The 21,874-nt window shown below is 38.8% G+C and overlaps 3 protein-coding genes across 8 annotated transcripts in view; 1 reads left to right on the plus strand and 2 right to left on the minus strand.

Moving 5' to 3' along the window:
* dnah6 (dynein, axonemal, heavy chain 6) overlaps positions 1–2,291 on the minus strand; it is a 48,751-nt gene extending 46,460 nt beyond the window's left edge. Inside the window, exons 1-5 of the mRNA XM_034537651.1 lie at positions 2,219–2,291; positions 1,546–1,619; positions 1,190–1,369; positions 505–846; positions 99–140 (exon numbers count right to left, since the gene is read on the minus strand). Coding sequence (XP_034393542.1) covers positions 99–140; positions 505–846; positions 1,190–1,369; positions 1,546–1,619; positions 2,219–2,285 — 705 coding nt within the window. The 5' untranslated portion in view covers positions 2,286–2,291. The remainder of the gene's footprint in view (positions 1–98; positions 141–504; positions 847–1,189; positions 1,370–1,545; positions 1,620–2,218) is intronic.
* An 863-nt stretch (positions 2,292–3,154) lies between these two features.
* sclt1 (sodium channel and clathrin linker 1) lies at positions 3,155–17,621 on the minus strand. Of its 6 annotated transcripts, none has more exons than XM_034533661.1 (22): positions 17,503–17,621; positions 17,034–17,081; positions 15,343–15,410; positions 15,101–15,153; positions 14,874–14,946; positions 13,143–13,198; positions 12,587–12,722; positions 11,603–11,725; positions 11,270–11,335; positions 10,555–10,625; positions 9,913–10,003; positions 9,365–9,456; positions 8,846–9,023; positions 8,568–8,666; positions 6,625–6,696; positions 6,416–6,490; positions 6,166–6,308; positions 5,831–6,023; positions 4,671–4,867; positions 4,006–4,084; positions 3,563–3,658; positions 3,155–3,460 (listed from the first exon to the last, which is right to left on the minus strand). In XM_034533661.1, the coding sequence occupies exons 2-22, from the start codon at positions 17,065–17,067 to the stop codon at positions 3,401–3,403; spliced, it is 2,055 nt and encodes a 684-aa protein (XP_034389552.1). In that variant the 5' UTR covers positions 17,068–17,081; positions 17,503–17,621; the 3' UTR covers positions 3,155–3,400. The 6 variants fall into 6 exon arrangements, with proteins under 6 accessions (XP_034389552.1, XP_034389545.1, XP_034389561.1 ...); XM_034533654.1 differs by having other exon boundaries at positions 17,325–17,594; XM_034533670.1 differs by having other exon boundaries at positions 17,034–17,077; positions 17,325–17,562.
* c1h4orf33 (chromosome 1 C4orf33 homolog) lies at positions 17,600–21,746 on the plus strand. The gene is made up of 6 exons (XM_034533701.1): positions 17,600–17,836; positions 18,267–18,462; positions 19,720–19,780; positions 19,874–19,925; positions 20,022–20,221; positions 20,843–21,746. The coding sequence occupies exons 2-6, from the start codon at positions 18,282–18,284 to the stop codon at positions 20,937–20,939; spliced, it is 591 nt and encodes a 196-aa protein (XP_034389592.1). The 5' UTR covers positions 17,600–17,836; positions 18,267–18,281; the 3' UTR covers positions 20,940–21,746.
* Positions 21,747–21,874: the final 128 nt, after the last annotated feature.

Below are 21,874 nucleotides of genomic sequence, written 5' to 3' on the forward strand. Positions count from 1 at the left end.
ACTCTCCAGTGTTTCCAAATGCTCAGTGTGCACGCACTTGATGTATTATCGTTGGTTCGAAGTTTCGTCAAGTAGTTGCGGCATGCACAAACAGTCACCTCCTTCACCAGGTCTTGAAACTTCTTCAAGTCATTCAATACCTGATAATAATGAACACATATGGTCAATAAGCAGCTGAGGAGGCACAACATCTGTACCAATGTATGTATACATGTATAATTTCACCTCTTGTAGTTGTTTTAACTGGGTTTCCTGGAACTCCTGTAGTGTGTAAGTGTGTTTTTTCTCCATGTGACACAAGCCTATGTCACTGATTTGATAACACATTTTCCTGATGTCTATCAGTGCAGAACCTAGAGACTGTATTACATATACAAATGTGGATTAATAAATAAAAATATTGTACACTTGTAAGATGTTTTACAGAGTGTGATATTCCATATTCAAGATCATTAATACAAATTAAGAGAAAATCCAGACCTCAGTTTATACACAGTCACATACCTGATTCACAATAAACAAGTGGTTTTGGAGGGACTCCCTGGCCATATGAATCTTCTTGCTGCGAATTTTAGTGCGCCAGAGATAAAATGGTTTCCACTTTTTGAAGTTGGCAAAGAAGGGGATGCGAATCAGCTTGGAGTGGGAGTCACACTCCTCTTTCCATCGCTCACAGGTTATGAACTCAACCTCATCGTTATTCACCGATATAACACCTCCATCGCTTTTGATCAAGAATTCATTCTTATTGTAGTCAATCATTTGGACTTTGGAGGGAGTGTCCGGATTTCTACTACTCTTGAGGGAAAAGGGCGAATTGGAGAAAATACCGGTTGACACCACATTCTGGAATATCAGAGAAGAAACACAATGAAAGATGAATGTCCTCCTGCACAGAGCTTATTCAAAGTCAATACACTTAACACTTTAACAAAGTCTTTGTAAAGCTTCTTCCAGAAGAGCTAGATTTATCCAAGACCATTTTGACATTACACTACATTTTGTCACCAGTTATTTTGACTGGTAGGTAAGCCTGGAAACTTGATACATTTGGCACAGTTTTAATGGTAGTCTTGGGTTTTAGAAATTTAGAAAAAGAAAATGTTATACTTATAAAACAAAATACTTTTGAGAATCTGGACATTTTTCAAGCAATGCTTATTCTTTTTTCCAAAAGTGCATCACTGACCTTGGTCCTGGATTTCAGAGAAGGTAGGTGGACAGGCAATTTTTCACACCGTCTGTGTGGCTGCTCCGTTTGTTGAGATGACAGCGACTGAGTGTTCCAGCCTGGAAAAAACATCCGCTCGCGGTCTTTTAAGTGGTGGATGCTGGGTTGTTTCCTTGTTACGCGTCTTTTCAGCACAGCCTGGATAAAAGCGAAGACAGTGACATCTACAAAAATCCCACATCTAGATACTGCAATAGGTTTTGGACTGAGCTAAGGATGAATTGAAATATATTAATAAATGGGAAGTACTAAATTGAGTGTTCAGGAGATGATATTTTATATTATCAGCGTGATCATATTTTGCCATGTCTCACCTGTGTGTCTCGAACAACTGGAGGCCTTGGTAAGATGGCGGTGGAGCTTGGTAGTTCAGGGAGCTGCAGCCATTCTGGAACAATATGTCAATCGGAATTTAAATTTACCATTGGCAATAAGTGACAACATGTTAATATCCTTGAGAGTATGACTGTTGGTAGTTGTAATTGGTTTAATTTATATATATATATATATATATATATATATATATATATATATATATATATATATATATATATATCCAAGTCAATAGGTAATATGGGCTGTCATCATTCTAAACACTACAATGCATGTTATCCATAATTACAATTTGCAGTCCTTATATTAGTTAGTTCAATCAAAACGACGAGCCATAATATTGAAATTAGGCTTTGGTTTTACTCAACCAATTTCATCTACCAACAATCATACTCTCGAGGACCTTAATGTATTGTCACATATTGTTAAATTACGAAAAATAAAGGCTTAAAACCGGCAACTGCCTCCGCACCTGTCCCAAATATAGGCTGAGCTTGGCACAGGAAGTACCAGTGCTGTTGTAGTACACTACCACACTTTGAGCTTGCTCTTTCTCCCCAGGCTTGATGTTTCATAACTTATACAATGAAACACGTCAGACATAACTAACGCATTTCCATAATACCTAAAGTACCCTACATTAGGCGGACCTACCTCTGGAGCCCCGTCTTTCACCGGGGCTCGGCGCAGAGGCCCTCGGAGAGGCCGGGCCTGAGGCCATGGCGCTACTGCGTGTCCTTACAGGCTGTAGCACGGTGAGGGACAGCAGGAGTTAGTGACTTAGTTAGCTTAGGACAGTAGTAACGTCAGTGAGAAGTTACTTTAGCAGACACGTTAGACACATTGTTTTATTTAAGTAACGTTAGGTAAAGTCATATTAACCTCAGTAGCCTGTAATCCTTACAGATCATTATCAGCAGAGTAAATTCGAGAAACATTTGTTGACATATCGATAATGTTTATTGTCCACCGCGGTTACTGCACAGGTAAAAGGTTAGCTAGCGTTAACGTTAGCTAGTGAGTTAGCGTTACCTACATTTGAAACGACAGCCAGCCCTGGAAATTAAGAGTTGTCACTGATATAGTTAAAATAACCCAATAACTTGAAAAATTAATAAAACGGCATATTCGAGTAAAATGCCTTTGGATTTTCAACTGCTGTTAAAAATTACGGTCGCTAATTAACGTGAACTAACCTAACGTTAGCTAACAGTTAACGTTAAAGTTGGGTTAATTAACGCTAACCTAACGTTAGCTATTATACCTTTTCAAAGTGCTGAATATCTGTGAAGTTTAACAGTCTTTGAGGTATTCAAACATGCCTACCGTATCAAATATTCAGCTCTGACGAAATGTTTGTTTGGCTTCTTAACGCGTGCTAATGATACATAACTAAGCTTCATGAAACTATAATAATCATCTATAACGCTACGACCCTGAGATAAGGTTTACGGTATCCTAGCAACACAATTATCTCCCAGCATGCAATGCATCTTGGCAGTTTGACAAAGGCAAAGAAACATAATATATGTAAGACCCAAACCGTTGTAATTCTATTTAACCATATTTCTGTGTACACGACAAAGACCAGTGTATATAAAGGCGTTTATTTTGTAGTTGTAACAAAGTTTGTTTTATATACTACACATCAGACCCATTCAATCCTAATATAATTAATAACATTTGGCACATTAGTGCATACAATGAGAACATATTGCCATGCCATCTAATAACCATGTCTTTGGCCAAAACGTTAATAGCATAACAAAAACAGCAACATGCTCTAAACAGATATAGCTATATATTGTGTTTCCTATAGCACAGTGACAGTCACTGTTATAAAGTCTCCGGTTCAACCATGGCTGTTTTCCTTCGCTGTGATGCCAACATACTCAGCTGTTGAAATAAAAACAAAAACATAAAGCATAATATATTAATGTCAACATTAAATTGGATAAGAAACTGGGAAACACACATCTCTCCATGTAAGCGTCATACCTGTTGTGTAGCAGTAGTTGCCTTTTGTTCAGCTTGTGTCAGTCGTCTCTGAAGACGACTTGTCTTCTCTTGATACTCTACTAGCTGCCTCTCATACTACACACACACACACACACACACACACACACACACACACACTACTTGGAGTCAAACCAACTAATTTGGTGAGTCAAACAAATAAAAGACACTTCGTTAAAGCTTTGTGTTTTGTGTGCTTCAAGTAAAATGCTTTCTGCTTATCTTTTTGTTGCTGCTTTTACGAGCACTGTTACAAATGTAGAGGACGGTGTTCTATGGTGCAGGAAAAACATCTTACATTTATTTTTATAAGACCAGAATCTTCTCAAAATTGACCACCATTTCATCTCCCCTTTACACCAACCACTCTTGTACTGAAAATCAAGCTGCACGGTTGTTTGTGTGCATGCGTGTGTTACACAAACCTCAGCAACAGTGTTATGGTAAGTTTCAAGCTGCATCTCCAGCTCGTGTGAACGCTGTTTCTGCCGATTCAGCTCTGCTCTGAAATGGACATAAACAGCGATAGATCATTTTTATCAACAAACATTTTTAAAATGTTTAAACATACATATCGGGTTAGTACAGCTGTCATTTTAGTTTAAACTGTGATCAAAATCTGTGTTGCTCCACGTTAGCTGTTGCTTTGTCTTCTGCCCAGTGTTAGTGATCTAACTGATACGATAAAAAAAGAAAAATATCCACAGGCAATATCAGAAGAAAGAAATGAATTACACTTTTTGTAGTAAATATTCATATTACATTTAAACATATGTCCAATGTGTCTGTCAGAAATCCACTATGTTCGATTCGACTGATTATCATTGTACGCTTCATTTTGTAGTTTGACCAGAAGTCTTTCGCTCAGCCTTCGAGCTCTTTTTGTGCACCATATTGCTTCACATTAATCTACACAAGGAAAACACCACACCGACATATATCGTTAGAACAGGCCTATTATATTCCCCTTTGTTTTTTAAGGATTTTAACTAGCAACATTTTTTAGTCATAAAGCCCATTTCTCAGTGCATGTTTTGTATCCTTCTTTCCTTTCTTTCGTAATGTTAAATCCATCCTTGCAGGTTCTTACTTGAGGCCAGTGATTTTAGTCTCCAAGGCCTGTACAAGGTTCTTGGCTTCTTCTTTCCAGCGCTGGGTAATTTTTTGCTGTGCTGTCAGGAGGCGCGTTAGATCAACTCTGGAGCTTTGGCTGCTTTCCTCCAGCTCCTGCACGCGTGCATCAAGTCCATGCTCCTTCAGGCTGTACTCCTGCTCCATCTGTGAGAGCTGGAGGGAAGTCAGCAGAGTGAGGTGGGGTGTACAAGGTCACCTTGCTGGTCCAAAATCATTTCAGTAGATGAAGAAGAAACACATGCCCAATCATGTTAAATCTAATAAACCTATATGATATTTGTGTTGTTATTGCATAATATTAGCATGTATCAATATGTAAGCAAGACTTGTTATATTGAAAAATATTTCGTTCTTCCTTTCATCTTTTCAGAGCTGTACATTGCTTTGCTCCATGCTGGTACTCTGTAACAGTTTTTTAATGTCATCAAAGAGCTTTCTGAGTCTGCAAAAATAATCCTGACAAAGTCTTCAGGGTTATCTCAGCTTGTGGCTTTGAGACAGCAAATTTCTAGCAGAAAAAGGCTGACTACAAACTGAAGGTGAGGAGTTATGAAAGATGTGGTCATTGACAGGCAGGGATGGTCTAACGTAAGAAGTTAATAGAAGTTAGTGAGTTGAATTAAGGGAATTGTAGGATCCAGGGGCTTTAGAGCTTGAACCATATTGCATCTAGCCATGCTGAGGGCTCTAAGGACAAGGTTGGTCGACCAGGTTTGTCTAGACTGGAATACCTTGAAGGAACCCTACTGACTTTGGTGGTCCCCTGACCTGTCCTGTAAGTATTCACTTATCCTATGTAATAGCTTAACACCTACCAGATGATTTTACCCTTGATTTGAAATCTGGCGCCATTATCGGGTCAAAAATATTATTTTGTTAAATATTCGGGTTTATGATCAAACACCAGCTGAACATGTACGATTGATACTTATTGGTGTGAAAGTTGATATGTATTTACAGACTGTGTGGCAAAATGTTGTGCAGTCACTTCCTTCTCTTTCTTCATACGCTACAAAAATTTACCTCAACTCTTATTTAAACTTGTCCTTTCTTGCATTTCTGGTATAGACACCCTCTTCCTCCATTTCCTTCATTTTCTATCCATCATTAAGTTACCTGTTGTTTGGCCTTCTTTTGGACCAGCAAGGTAGTCTTGCGCAGCTCATTCATCTCCTTGCGGAGCTGCAAGTTCTCCTGTTGCAGCTGGAGCCGCTCCTCGCTTACACCGACACAGTCGACCCGGGCTGCAGCCAGAGAGCTCTGCAGCCGCCGCACTTCCTCCTGGCACCGTAACAGCTCCTCACTGTAGCTGCACAAGCACAGATGGAACAAGAAAGGAAAATGTTTATTTTTATACCCATCACTATTGGCAGCCACGTGGGCACTTCCCACTGCTGAGAAGGAATGGAGTAAAGGTGGAGTGCAAACATACAATGCTATGTTACACTCACTCCATCTCCATCTTTTTCTGTTTGTTCTGTGTGCTTTGCAGAGTGAGGTTCATGTCTTCCTTCATCCTCTCTGCATCGAGACACCTCTGGTGAAGGGCATCCATCTTCCTAAACTCTGGCTCTGCCCTGCCCTCCTTATAAACCTAAAGCAACATCTATTTTACAATCATGTAATCAAACACTATCAGAACTCAGGAACTTAGTTTAGCAGCTTATTCCTTGTGGTTTCCACAGATACTTCAATAAATACCTTCTCCAGCTCCTCCTCTACAGCTTTTCTCTCTCGCAGGGACTTTTCAATTTGAGACTCTTTATCTGCACACTCCTAGAGAGAACAATGAGAGGATATAAAAGTCGGAATAAAAAAATTAAAAACATATGAACAGACAGGTGGAGATTGAAAAAAAGGATTTAATGTAATGTTGAAAGGGATTTGTCTTTAACAAGCCAGGTTATTACCAGCTGCAGTGCAGAGAGCTCCTCAGCCATACGGTGGATTTGAACGTTGCACTGCTTACGCACATTATCCACCTGTTAAAGATAAAGTCACGGTTTCAAAAGTCACGGTTTCAATGAGTACTTGGATATGGGCAGTACAATATCTTGCAATTCTAGCCGACTTTCTATAACTTTTATTAGAAGGAGAAAAAAAAGGTACTCGAGTTGAGGAGTTATAGTTTAAGACAAAACACAAGTGCCGAAATATTTAGACTTTTTCATTGACTGTGCTTTTTTAACTTTTGGGCAGCACGTCCAAAAGATTAAAATCACCAGAAAAGGACCAGTCAACCGCACTGAAGCTGTGAGGATTGTCGTGTGGACCAATTTTATAAGAAAGAGTTTTTCCATTACGTCAACCAAGCATTTGCCTTTAACACCAGAGATCTGTGGCAGTGGACCAATCAGACAGATAAAAAGTAGGCGGCTGCATGTACCTCTAGAATTTGCAAGGAGATTAAAAACTGATACTATAATTCGATCATGTAATTTGCTTGTTCAATCTGAATTAAAAAAGGTGCAGTGGGTAGGATTTGGTACATTTTGGCATAATGCAACCAACAGAAACTTGTGTGCCATGCGAACTACGGTGGCCGGCGTGAAAACACAAAAAAAGCCAATGGCCTTATCAAGTTCAGGGCTACTGTAGGAATATGGCAGTTGGCACTGTGAAGAGGACCTGCTCCATATGTAGATATGAACGGCTCGTTCTGAGGTAATGAAAACACAATAATTCTGTGGGATTCCTTGACATCTATACTTAACTTGTGTTGTGCATTCAATTTCTCATAAAACATTTGCACAGAAAGCTTTTGAAACCATTCACCTTCATATATATATATATATATATATATATATATATATATGTTTGCTTGCTACTTTTTCCATTGTTGCCATTAACTGCATTTCTTGCAGCTGTCCATCAGTTGAAGAGCATGAAACCATCTGAAGCGTGTGTCTCAGTTGTCCACATGCACACGCGATACCAATGTTGCATTTTCCCTGCATGGTAAGGCACAGTTCAAGTGGCTCTTTTTTGGTTTTCTACCTGGTACATGGTAATGTTGTTGTGGTACCCCCATGGTCAATGTTCCAAGCAAGCTGAATAATGGATAAGTCTGGATACGCCTTTATTTTGGGAAACTCAAACCCTCATGCATAGCTGCCAGAGTGGGACTTAAAACCTCAGGTAAGTCTGAGGTCGGACTACCAACGTAAGCAGTTTTGGTTTAATTCTACATACTTATTTCAAGTAAAGATGAGGGGAATGGAAGATTAAGGATATAAACTTGCCCCGCTTGGGATGCAATGTTTAACCTCAACCTCCAAAAGAAAATGTCCTGGAAGTTAAAAAGGCAAATTCAAGAGAAGTTCTCTAATTTACTCAAAGTCAAACACGTCAACAGTTACTCTCTTAAATAACATAATTTATTGAAGGCTAGCCAGAGACTAAGATGACAGCCAGTGCTGCAGTCACACTAGGCTTCATTAACAGGATTAAACAGTTTAAGGGCTTGATGGCGGAGACCCATTAATTGAGCATTAATCACCAGGTCCCTGACTGAGGTTAGGCAGGGGAAAAGAGCAGTGCTTTGCTTTTGGCTTAGTACATCAGTGCAGTTACACGTCGTGCCTCCATGTTAAGCTAATTATGAATCAGGGGTGCTGTAGTTTTTACAGATGTTAATTTCTTTAAGAATTTAAGTATAGAGTTTGCACCAAATATCTTGACACCATCCGGTGGTTTTCATTATGATGCAATATATTTGGTATGTTAAAAGCAGTTTGTCGTACAAATTAAAATCGAGGGCATTGAGAAGAAAAAGCCTATTCCAGACAACATTTTTCAGTACTATTTCAACATCTACTGAAAGAGCTCAGACAGATGTTCAGTAACTCTGCACCTCTTTTCTGGTGCGGACTGCAGCATCCTGGATTAACTGTCTGATGGCCTCCTTGGTCTTCTCAAGCTCCTCTGCCTTCTGTTTCTCTCTTAACAGGGCCTGAAGGGACATAATAAAACACAGCTACACAGTGCTGAACTGATGTGGGCACAGAGGATTGATTGTCAAAGGATCTTGGAGCTATACAGATTGAGGGGAAGGCTCGTTGTGGGAAAAATATTTTTGTTTTATAATGGGGGAGGGATAGAGAGGTGGAGACAGACAGTGATTACAGTCACCTGGTCCTTCTGCAATGCAGCCTCCTCTGCCAGCTGAACACTCTCTCTGACTTTGGCCAGGGCCTCATACTTCTCGTCTTCTAGGGTGGAACAATGTGCCTGGAGATCCCCCACCTTTCTTTCCCACACAGTTTGATCCCTGCGAACTGCTTCAGCCTCGTGAGATGCAGCTTTTAGTCTGGCAGGAGAAAAACGAGTGAGTACCAGCAGCAGGGGAAAAGACAGGGAACTGCTTGGCTCAGCGCCACTGTCATTTTGATGTAAAACTCCATGACTTCCCAAAAGATCCTGACAGCTCACTGCTTCAAGAAGCTCAGCAACCTTTTTTTTTGTTAAATTGTCATTGGGCTACTGCTATATAAGTCAAATTGGAAAAAAAAAGTATGTGGTGTGATCATGTCTAGTGAGCCATTTGTAAAATATGCTTAAATTGCATATGCTGAAGTAAGATTTTATACAATTTCCTCACCTCATCAGAATACATTTCACAAATTATTGAAACTAGTTTTACTTGCTCACCTGGTCTCTAGCTGGGTCAAGGCCGCCTGAAGCTGTTGGAGTCGTCTGTCTGCTGCGTCCTCTCGGCCCTGAGCCTGTGCCACATCTTCCTCCTAAATACATACACACACACATATCTGTTGATTTTTCTTAATTAAATTGATTAATCATTTTGTTCAATATCCCCAATAATGACAATCGGCAAAGTGAAAACCCAAAACCCAATAAAAGATGTTATCCAGGGCGTCTACAAAAGTAAAAAAATATTAGTAAATGTGAACAGCTCTTTTCAAAATCCACAAACTAGAGTTCAAAAACTCCAATTTGAGAGTCCAAAATAGCTTTACAGAGAGTGAATGTGGTCACTGAAAGCACCTGGGAAAATGCTCTGAGTATGTGAGTATATTTTCCCTTTGACTACACCATGGAAATAACATACTGGGATTCTTAATTTAGATGGTTTTCCCCTTTAAGATTCCTGTTCAAGTATTTCTTCACAACATTTCCCACTCCCATTTTATCGACAAACAATACATTTCTTTCTGTAATTTTGTTTAAGCTTCTCTCACCCGTCTCTGCATCTTGTCCTGGACATTTTGGAGCAATTTGGTCATCTCATCTACTCTGGCTGTGGCAGTCCTCAGCTCCGTTTTGGCCTGCCTACATCAGGAGGACAGAGAGTGAACAAGAGTTCAAGTGTAAAACAACATAGACACCTGACTGCATACTGCATTTAGCAAATATATAGTAAATGTTATTTGGTTATTACAAAATAACAAGCATTCACCTTCTTCTTGAATTAAGCAAAGGAGATGCAAGGCATTAACTTGTGATCATTGGAGATGTTCGTAGGTGAATTTGATTACCTTTGAACAGCGCTGTGCTCGCGGTTTGGCAGTTTTAAACTGTAGCTTCATATTAAATGACATACATGAGAGTGCTATCAATCTCTTCAACAAAAAGTGAATCATTAATTTCCCTATTCCTGCATCTGTTCAACCAGTATTTCCCAGCACGGGGTTCAACGTTTTGAGACTCTTTCAATGGAAAATCATTGTGCATCCCACTTGTGCAACTTGTAGTTTTTAAGGTCCGCAGATGGTGCGGGAAATCGTTGTCAAAGGGGTTAAAGTTACCTCACAGAGCACATTCACGGAGCAAGACAGCTGGCAGCCGCCAGTTTGAATATCTGATCTATTTAGTTACTGTACCTGAGCTGGCTGTGTAGTTCCTCCATCTCTGTGTTCTGCTCCGTCACCGTCTTCAGAAACTGCTGGTTAGTCTGTGTGTAGCAAGAGAGACAAGACTGCCATTTGCGTGGCATGACTCCAAACACAAGCCATAAAATGTATCCCCCCAAAAAATGTCAAGAAATATATATCGCTTCAAACATTTTAGGTCATTTCCGAGCAGATCCAGAGGAGATTCTGATGGTCATTCATGGCTACAAATCAATCGCTCTCACATACAGCAACAACAAAAAAAAGCTCCTCGTATGAGGAGTCAGAGATAGGAAAGCCCAGGACTCTCATTAAAAATACATCAGTGGGCTATAGTATTACCCTCTCCTCATACACTGTGAAGTAAGAACAAGGTGTGCATGTGCATTCATGGGTTTATATTGTATGTAAATAAATATATGCACAACATGCTGTACACTTTAATCTCCAATAACAGTCTAACAAGGAAGTGCGAGACAGACAGAGCGAGAGTCTAGTGCGTGAAAGTATGTGCTGGTAGTTCGAGGTTTACTAAGCGAGTGGACAGTCCATTATATAACGAGGCAGTTCTGGATAACTACCAGAGTGATTTGGAAAACCAATTCACTTAGTTACAAGATTAATTATTAGAGCAGGGTTAGTGTGCAGATCCCATGGCTAATTAGGAGGCCATCATTTAACAAGCTTTTAATTAACCATCACTTACTGATTCCAGTTTCTGATTGGCCACTTGAAGTTTGTGTGTGTGCTGCTGTAACTGAACAAGCTGATCCTGTGATGGGAAAAAAGAGGTACTCAATAAAAGTTAACTGCTTGTAATTACCTCATGCTTATATCAAGCAATAACTGAGGCTAAGCTGCTCTAATTAACCTCATTTGAATGATAATGGCTCCATCTAGTGGCAAAATATCTTGTTTATATTGTTGTTGCTTCTATAGTTTGTTTTTACAATGTAAAGTGCCTTGTAAAGCACTATACAAATAAAATGTATTGTTATTATTATAAAAAGGCTTGCATTTTTATGTGGAAATACTGAACCTTGAGCTGGTGTCTCTGAGTATCGTGGATCTGTCCATCAGAGAAGGTCTTCTGGTAGGTCTGCTGGAGGAGGTCCAGCTCCTGGGCTGTTGTCTGCCACAGCTCCATGGCCTGCAACCGCTCCTAAACAATTACACACAAAAATACACAGGCACGTCTATACACACTCAGGCATTAATGCATGTCAAAAAAAATCATTGCTCACTTACTACAAGTTGCATCTATGTCCGTGCATTCAGGGACTGAATCAGGACATGATAACCTAGTGGAGAACAGAAACTAGCAGCATGGAAAATGACTAAACTCTGTAAAAGAGAACTGCTACAACATTTTGATGTTGCATCTTGTCAGCAAGCAAGTCACCACTAAATAGTGTGGAGCCCCTGGGACCAACTGCTGTTGGCAAGTAACAACTCTAATGCACGAGTCAACTACTCAACAAATCATTGTCTTGTTTTTTGTTGCTACGCATTTAAAACACTCAAGAAACAAAATGTAAATATGACCGTTTAAAGTCGCCCGGAAGCACCTGTGACAGAGCTGGGATGAGTGTTTCCCTCTGCTTCCAGTTCCCGTGCCAAGCAAGACTTTTGAAAGAAGTAATATCCCATTATTGGTCTTAGAATTTAAAAGTTTGTCTTGGTATGACCAAACTTCAGGTAAATACGGCTGAATAACTCACAATATTGGGTCACTTTGCTGACTCTTCTCCACTTGTGCTAATGGGACAGTTCCATAGTCTTGTTTTTAAAACAACTTAATGCAGAGACAAAAAAAAAACGTATTCACATTTTCCTTATCTAACTCCCAGTAAGATTTTTATTTAATTATACATTTATTGATTGTCTTGTTTTAAATCAGTCGTGTCTTTTTACCTTGTTGCTGCTGAACTGACGGAGTGGAAAATTACAATTACAACATCCTAATCCTTAAATGTGACCTACTCTCCATAGACTGTATGTTTCGCCATAAACATCTGCAGACCTGTTCACACAGCTGGACCTGTTCTTGGAGGTTTCTGACGATTGCTTCCTCCTCCAGCGTGCTGCCCTCTGCTCCTGAAGCCACTGGCAGGGCATGAAGCTGCTTCTCAACAGACTCCCTGAGCTCGGCATGGAGCCTGGAACAGGTGGGGGTTGATATTAAAAGGGTGATTTAGAAAAAGAAAGATATAAGAGTTGGTTCTTGATTTCAAATAAAATATCACAACCTTAATTACAGCCAACCAAGCACCTTTCATTTGGCTGTGATGTGAATGGTCAAGAGGCCTTTATTATCAACAAAGAAAGATGGAACTAAACTTCACTACTCTTCTTCTTCTACTATCTCGCTGTTACCTGATTTGTTGGTGGGACATAAAAATACAATCAGAGTCACTTAACTGTATAATAATTATAGATAGAAAACAGATTAATATCCGACATTCTTTCAGAACATATGCCATGACAGAAAAGCTTGGTTAACATTAACTGATGTGATCAATTATTTTATCTCTGTGTATCTACTCAATATACTTTAAAACCAGTGGAACTTGTTCTACCTTTCGTTCTCTTTGACAACCCTCTCCAACTTTACTTTGACCTCTGACATCAGCCCCTGTTGATTTAAACAAATAGACCCACACCATGTTATTAATTAGTTAAGACATCCTCATACATTTTGCGGGCACCTGTAATCAAATTCAAGTCCGGATTTGCACATTTGAAAAGTATTGCATGTCTAAAACATGATCAAGGATCAGTGGTCTTTAGGGAACATAATGATCTGTCTCGGTGTCTATACTCAGATAGCAGAACGGACGTGGGCGTAGTTTTTACCTGAAGATGCATTGAATCTTGTTGTTTTATTGTTAAACCTAATATGCATTGGCATATTCAAATTCATCAGTATTGATAGAACACTATGAAGAAGGCCGTAACTGTGTCTTAATATTTCCAAATACCGACAAATGATTCTCAGTTTGCAGATCATTCTGCCAAGGTTGCCCAAGTACTTTGTTTTAAGTTTAAGTTCTTGAATTGCTCTCGATTCATATTTTTACATTGCAATCATTTTCAAGGTCCAAGTGGTTTAAAGAACCACCAAGCAATCAATAAGAGTCCTTCTTTCTAGCAACAGGCTGAAGAATCAATGTTTCAAAAAGTGAAATCGTTTGTCAATACAAGACTGGGGACATTTAAAAAATGTGATAGACCAGTTTAAAATGGTATTAAGTACCTTGGAAATATTATTTCTAGAAGTCGTAATGAACACAGGAATATCATTTCAAACTCAAAATACAAAAAAAACTTTATTTAATATTCAGTGGCTTCAAAGGGATTTGTCCTTGTTAGGCAGAGAAAAGCAGATGGCATCTCTCGGTTTGTTTACCCTAGCCTCTCCCTTTTTATCTCTCTGTAAATAAATGAATAAGACTTTATTAATATCATTTGGAAACTGAATTCCATGATTTAAAAAAGGAGATTTTAGCAGGACAGAGGGGCGAAGGTGACCTAGAGATACTGAACTATAGCTTCAAATTAAAATGGTTAAAAGAATACGTGAAACTCCGGAATCCTTTTCATACTTCATTTGTCAATATACTTTAGGAAAAATTACAATTTATATTACTTCATAATTATAATGAAACAAAATTATGCTTTATTCACAATAATTAAACAAGACTTACAGTCTTACAAAATGACGGAGCTCAACTTCTCAGGAATGGGATATTTCTCAGATCTAAAGTCTTTCCTGTCATTTATAAAGAATGTCAAACTATCTTAGATGCTATTCCTAGTGGAATACTTTAGGTGATGAAATGCCACTCTAAGATGCACGGGATAGTACAATTGGATCCTACCTTCCTACAGAATTAACAGTTGACAATGTGAAAATAAAAATATATGGAGTCATTTGTACAGAAACATTTGGAGTGCTGGAGGAGACAGAATATAGCATTAATAATATATCACTTTTCAACAATGTATAGAAAATGTATAGAAAACTAGCTACAGTCCATTTATATCTGGTGGCCACAATGACATAAATGGATTTGAAGAAGAAAAAAAAATGATGCACAGCTGTATCAATCATGGCATATATCCCCCTCTCACAAAGAATGAAGGTACTCAATTAAGCATATTTCACGAGCTATACATATTCATCCCATTACCTTAGTATACAGCATATCAACAGTATATTTATAAATAAATATGGTTGTTAGTTTGTATATTATTTCAATTCACTGTATACATTTAATTTGAGTATCATTGTTTAAATGTTTTTTCACCTGGTATCTCTGCAGCTGTTCAGTCATTTCATCCATGTGCCGATCATACTCCGCTATCAGAGGAGCCATTATACTGAAACACAGATGGATAATCATGCCACTTGTGTCACAAAACGTACTTGCTATCCAGTGCGCACAGATCCACAGACGGCTGTTGTCCTCATGAATCTGACTTGAAACAAGAATATGTTGGCTGTCATACAAGGAAGACTTTCATTGCGCCTCACCTTCTGTCTGAGATCCAGGGTGAAGGAGACTCTCCCCGTCTTGCTTCCTCAGCCTGATGAGCAGAGAAGCATGAGTGTCCAGTTGTAAATACTTATCCTAAATAATCTTCATTAATCCAAATTCCCATATGTATATGGTATATATTTTTAAATAATGTCTAAACAAAGTTGTTTACTGAAGATACCCAATAATAAGCAAAAACGTTGTCAGTTTATTTAGTAAATAACAGATGTATTTGTACCTGAGATGGTGTCGACTGAGTGCGCTGTCCATACTGATACTGGCTGAGAGCAGAATTTAGTCTGTGGACTGAAAACAAACAAGCACATACACACACGCAAACACACATGCAAACACACACACAGTTAAGCACACAAACTCATGTTGCCACTATTCAGATCTGCAAGGTTCTCCAAAAAACTGGGCTATTTTGAAAACACATTTTCACAAATTGGGTCTTAGTTTAAAACCATATCACTCACTAATTATTGATAGCAGGATAAAAGAAAACAGAAAAAGAGCATTGCAAACATTTGAATCTGGAGTTGAATATCTGGCAATTCAAGGACAGACACAGCAACGGTGGATGTGTTTGCTGGCAAGTACACCACCAGGTATGCCCAGTTTTGCTGAGAGCAGTCACAATTTAGGCTAGAAGTTAATTACAGTTCAGAGTATTTAAAAACATTTTTTTTTAAAGGATTGGAAATTAGACAGAGGCCATGAATGAGAAGACAGCAAAGATGGTAGATGGATAGAGACCTATTGAACGTAGGTACAGGACTGATTCCCTACACTGAAAGGCAGGATGAATAAATCAACATTTAGTCCCAATTCAAGGCTGTCGTGTGAAAGCATTTCATCAAAAATGTCATATTGTTCATGAGTTTCCTTGGATTTGTCAGTCATGGATATCTTGGATAACATCAAATAAACACTGCAGTATCACAAACGGGTACTGGATGCATAATTATTGTTGGTGAGGGCAAATGGTTCATGTCACAATGTACGTAACAATTCACAACATTATTCTGATCAATCAGAAGATCTGTTTCAAACTATGCTTAAAACATTTAAAATAGCACTAAAGGATACTTGAATCCCTTTTCCTCATAATTTTTTGAAACACATTTTTATTGCATCATAGTTTAGTAAAAAACAATCACACAATCTGAATAAAGTAATTATAAGGTCACCCAATTTAAATAAAGGATATTTATTTTTTGTAATCTTAGTTGTTTAGATTGTCTTAAATAGCAAAAATGTGTTAGTCTGCTCTTTCTTGCATGATAAATTATGTGCTTCTGTAACTTAGGCTCCTTTCACCCTGTTTTTGTTGACAGCTTAAGTCACTCGTGACGAAATTCACGATTTTCCCACAAATAGAAATTCACCTTGATAAACTTATTGCGAGTGGTTTTATCACAATAAAAACCTATATCTAACATTTCCTGGTTCAGGCACACATAAGCAATTTTACAATAAATGAATGCAAAACAACAGCCCTGATAAAGCACTTACTGTGTGCTGGGCTGTGTGACATCCAATTACAGAAGCAGGTTAACTGTCATTTGTGGTTCATTTTCAGACTTTTTGAAGTTTTAGAGAATATATGCCATTAGCCTTCATGAGCTTGTCATGCACCAACACCATGACATTTCCTGAATTAACTTATGACTGTATAGCAGTCTAATACAAATCACAGCATACTTCCTGACGCAGACTATTTATGAATAATAGTCCTTCTGATGCGGGTCTAATAATGTGTTAAATTGACATTAACTGAAAACACATGATCTACAATATAGTATGTGCGTGTAAGTAAACATCAAACATGAATGATGAAAAACGGATTTTGAGACGGCTTTGGGATGGACGATTTTGAGGCACCTGGCCACCTGTTAGTGTGTGTCCTCCCTGATGTGTCCTTACCTTGATCACGTAAAAACGCCACTTCCGCTTCCATGGTGAAGGCGCTGTCTAGAGGCAATCAAAACAGTTTGCATTGGCACGTTTTAAAACGATAACCGCTACCCTTGTAAGCTCACCATGAATAATAACGCTATTATAGAATCAGATGCACTAATCATGTCAACTTCTGTTTTCAAAGCAAAAGTTCTGTGCGGGAGTTGAACCGTCTCTCAAAACACATGCACTCTGCTAACGAGTTTACAAAGCTGATAAATATGTACGGTAGCTTGCATTAAAGTTACCCGTGGTTACCTGTTGCAGCTAGCTAGCTTTAGCTGGGGCAGCGAATCAATCTCAGCCAAGCTCAGCGAGCTAACTAAACCGTTTTGTATGTTATTAAACAAATGGCTAACTTAAAAACAAAACTATACCGGAGAAAGTTTTCACTCGCCATTTCTAGTACAAAATCTACAAAACAATTATTGTTTACATCACTATTCGGTTGCGCCGTCCGTTTTGAAGTGAACACATAACAGCCAATGGCAATGGAGACGTGCACCGCAGAAATGGTTTCGTCTGTACGACCGGAAGGTGAAACAGTTCCGCTCTGTGTCGGGGAGCTGTAGTCGGATACATTTTTGAACTGAAGAACTGAAGAAATCCAATCTTTTATTTCCAGTTTCAATATTTGTTGGACTTTTTTAGAAGTGGAAATATATATCGTTTTCACCCCGACGAGCTTGTCTGGTTTGTCATAAAGTAACATTGATATCGTCAGCTCTCGACCATCTCGTCACATATGATTTGCTAACAACAACAAAAAAGGTTGGTTATGTTACTGAATTTCTATTGGTAAACAACGTCCTCTCGATAGTTTGGTAAAAAAATTGAAAGGTCTAATCTGAAACCACAAGGACACCATGTACGTTATTTCCATATCAGGAAGTCATTTTTACAATCTTGACAAGTTATTAAGTAACATCTGCATTGCTCAATAACAGATTGATAACAAACCGCGTTAAGAGGCGTGCACGGTGTATATTAAGACACACGAAGGCCAGCTGGAGCACAATTTACACTATTTTAACCACTGAATTGTTGGAGTTTTAACAACATGGGGGTAGTCCGTTCGCTACAGTTTCTGACACTTCTCCACATTCTGCTATGCTGTGGATCTCTGTAAGTTGATGTGTTGCTCCACCGTGACATCATGTTGCACCGCAGATTCTCATTCTGATTGAGTTTTGTCCTTTCAGTCCTTTTACGCAAATGCAGTTTTTGATCCAGCACACTTGGGATAGCGATCCTGTGAGTCATGACCCTATCAGGATCAATTTCTCTCCCGGGCAAGGAGGGCTGAAGATAGAGATGTTTGGTCCCTTCTTCAATGACCCAGCCGCCCCTGCAGGTCCCCCGAGTCAGGCCTTTCCTGGACTCTGGGATTATGAAGGTGTGAGCTCAGGCGATGCTGTATGTATGGTAGTGCACTACACCGCTTCCTGGACATGCACATTTATTAGAGATTTTAAGGATTTACTGACAAATCAATAATAAATGTCCAATGATTGCAAAAAAAGTTTGATCTTTAAAAAGTACGAGTGTATTACTATTTGAAGACTAATTGGCACAAGACTAATTTGATAGCTTCCTTACCAAAGGTTTTTAATAGTATAACCTTATGGTACTCATGTTAATCAATTTATTTGAATGCATTGCTTAGCAACAAGATAGCTCATTGAACTGTGTATTCGCTTTATTGTCGAGACTTAGATAAGATATATTGATCTCATATGTATCTGTTCGACATGAAGTTACAGCCAGCAGATGGTTAGTAAATCCACCAAACAGCACCTCAAAATCTCACTAATCTATTGATGTGTGATGCTGTTTCGTTTAATACGTAAACAAACCAAAGTGTAAAAAGGACAAGTTGTGGTTTCCCCAATTACCAGTCATTATGCCCAGTTAAGCTAACCATCTCTAAGCTCCAGCTTCATATCTGTTATCAATCTTCTCATCTAACTCAAACTCTTGTCTCAGCAAGGAAGCAAGTGAGCATATTTCACAAATGCCTTTTTACTGATTTAAAAAAAAAAAAAGATATGAGGAAAATATCTCTCCCCAGACTTTGTAGTGTTGGTAAACTGAAGTTTATAAACGTCACAAAAAATTGCCTTTATGGCCTATTATAATGTTAAGGGTTATATTGTTCAGGTGTTGCTTCTATGGTTCCCAGTCCCTAAAACTTCTATCATAACGTTGTTATCGTGGTCATAATTTAGGTATTTAGTCTGTATGATGCAATAGGCCACTCTCAAAGGTGTTATACAATTATGATTTTAGTCCAATGAGGTTTATGAGGCAATAATAGTAATTGCATTATCATTATTATGGTGACACAGCAATTAAACCCTGTAATCAGGTTGAGTAATAACAATCCAATCTAATTGACCTAAAATAAGTTTGATTTCTGGTTAATGAGCCCCACATATTTGACCTCATTAATGTTACTTATTAGAATAGAAACCATCCCCATTATTCTCTAGGGAGATAAGCATGCTGTAGGTGAGTCGGTGTGCTTGTCCTAGCATATGTATCTGTTATTTTTACATAGTATTGTTAAGTTACATCTCAAAATAAATGATGCAAATTATTTGATTATTGTTATTATTCTTGATTCAATGGTCTACCTTCTTCATTGTCTCAGTTGTGGAGTCCTTCTTCCTTGACAGTACCTCAGAAAATTACCTGGAAGTGGAGTTTTGTCCGTAAGTACGGAGCTAAACTTTTGTAACATCCATATGAACATATGTTTATAGACACTCTTACAACAAACATGCAAAAATGTGTTTTCATTTTAGATATGGACAGCACCTGATATTATTGCTATCAGGAGTTGGCCAAGCATTCCAGGTAGGCAGGCAGGCATTGAGGGAGTTATTGAACGGGGCAGCGGTACTTTGAATGAGGTTTTTAAGTATTTTTATTATTGTTGACTTCTTTCTCTAGCAACAACTGCCCATGGTGTTTAATGCCACACTCACAGGGGACAGGTGGATGGGTGAGGCTCTCCTCCCCTGGTCATACTTACCTCCCAATATCAACAAGATGAACTCCTACGCAATTCATGGCTCAGGAGAGAAGCGTACCTATGAGGCTCTCTACTCCATCCCCAAGGAGGAGATAGTGGAAGGCCAAAAACCCAATTTGTGAGTATGCTGATTCCTATGAGTAGATTTGTTTGAGGTCATGTACACAGACATTAATTATAGTAAATAAGAGGTAGTCCAGGAATTTAGTATTGCACTTTATTTTAAGTTGGGGGCCTTGTGAAAGAGAAAATTATAAAAGAGTGGTCAAAATCAAAGCAGCAGAGGAGAGATGTTCACATCTTTCAAACTCCAGCCCCACTTTGTAACAAAGTTTACTGTTGCAAAGTCTCAAACTCTAACCAAGATAACCCTGATGGCATCATGATGATTATTTTAATGATATCTTCAGGGTCAGATTTTAAAGCCCTTCCTCAAGAGCCAGAAAGGACATTTACAATAGTTTTTCACTGACGCAGCTAGCATGATGAGTAAACTGACATGAGAAATCGTTGGACTGCCCCTTTGCTTTTATAAAAATATTTTGCAGCCGGACCAAAACAAGTTTAATTGCCCAAGTATTGACAGGCCAACTTGCACTTTTTAGATTTGCAAACTATTGTCCAACCATTGGCTAGGTAATTACACTCAAAATTAGATGGGCAGTATATGCATGTATGAATGTGCGTATGGGAGAGTTTTGTGCATCCTACTATATTAAATTCTCCCTTTGCCTCTTAGCCACCGCCTGGAGTATTTCAAAAATTTCCGCCTTCAAAGCATCATGGGAGAAGGTTGGATCCAGCCAGAGTCTGATCTGTGGATAGGAAAGCTCTGAGCTTTTCAAAAACACTCTCTTGTCCCTCTCCTTTTGTCTCTTTTGCGCACACACATGCACGCACTCACTCACGCACGCACGCACGCACGCACGCACGCACGCACGCACGCACGCACGATCGCACGCACACACACACACACACACACACACACACACACACACACACACACACACTACAGTGGCAGGCAAACACTCATTGATGGCAAACAAAGGGCAATCAATCTTTATTAGTTAATGATGCCAAACGATATGACAAGAAATATGTTATCAGCTTGTCAGAGTGTATTAGCCTTCACACACACACGCACACACACACACCTCTACATCCATCCATTTACACACACATCACAAGGTATTGGACGTCAGCTTAATTTGCCTCGGCAGAGTGTGACCTGCAGCAGTTATACTGTGGATGATGGCAAGAATTGCTCGCTTTAACATTTGGCTCCTCTGTAGCCTGTGCGTTTCACTTTAGTGGGATAGAACACAGCAGTTTCTTGTGATTCTTTGCCTTGTCTGTTAAGAGACACACACGCCAACAATCACACACACACACACACACACACACACAGTGTCATACTGTATATGTATCCTTATGCAACCATTTCACTCTCTTTATTGAATGCCTTTTACAATTAAATATGTGTACATATTGACTACACATTCGTGATGAAAAGGACTGTACATTGTTTCTCTGCAATTGTGACTCAATGTCACTTTAATTGTATTCCTACTGTGTGATTATGTTTCAGTGCCATGCATTAAAGTAATGTTCCTTCACTTTAAAAAAATGATTTGTTACTTTCTTGTTGAAAGTTAGATATCTTATCTAAGTAAAAGTACTAGTAAAAAAACGTATAAATAAATAACTTGTAAAAGTCTTTTATTAAAACTCCTAATTAAGTAACCGTATTCAAGTATTGTCACCGTAATGT

Source organism: Cyclopterus lumpus, chromosome 1 (assembly GCF_009769545.1).
Source record: "Cyclopterus lumpus isolate fCycLum1 chromosome 1, fCycLum1.pri, whole genome shotgun sequence".
NCBI lineage: Eukaryota > Metazoa > Chordata > Actinopteri > Perciformes > Cyclopteridae > Cyclopterus > Cyclopterus lumpus.

Excerpts from the sequence above, each read along its gene's own strand:
- sclt1 (XM_034533644.1), bottom strand. The coding sequence starts at position 17,466 with ATGGCGAGTGAAAACTTTCTCCG. Across the intron at positions 6,309-6,415 it reads TAGAGGAGGAGCTGGAGAAG|GTTTATAAGGAGGGCAGGGC; the intron begins GTATTTATTGAA and ends ATGTTGCTTTAG. Across the intron at positions 3,659-4,005 it reads ACCATAACACTGTTGCTGAG|TATGAGAGGCAGCTAGTAGA; the intron begins GTTTGTGTAACA and ends GTGTGTGTGTAG.
- c1h4orf33 (XM_034533701.1), top strand. The coding sequence starts at position 18,282 with ATGCAGTTTTTGATCCAGCACACTTGGGATAGCGATCCTGTGAGTCAT. Across the intron at positions 18,463-19,719 it reads TGGACTCTGGGATTATGAAG|TTGTGGAGTCCTTCTTCCTT; the intron begins GTGTGAGCTCAG and ends TCATTGTCTCAG. Across the intron at positions 19,926-20,021 it reads GAGTTGGCCAAGCATTCCAG|CAACAACTGCCCATGGTGTT; the intron begins GTAGGCAGGCAG and ends TTCTTTCTCTAG.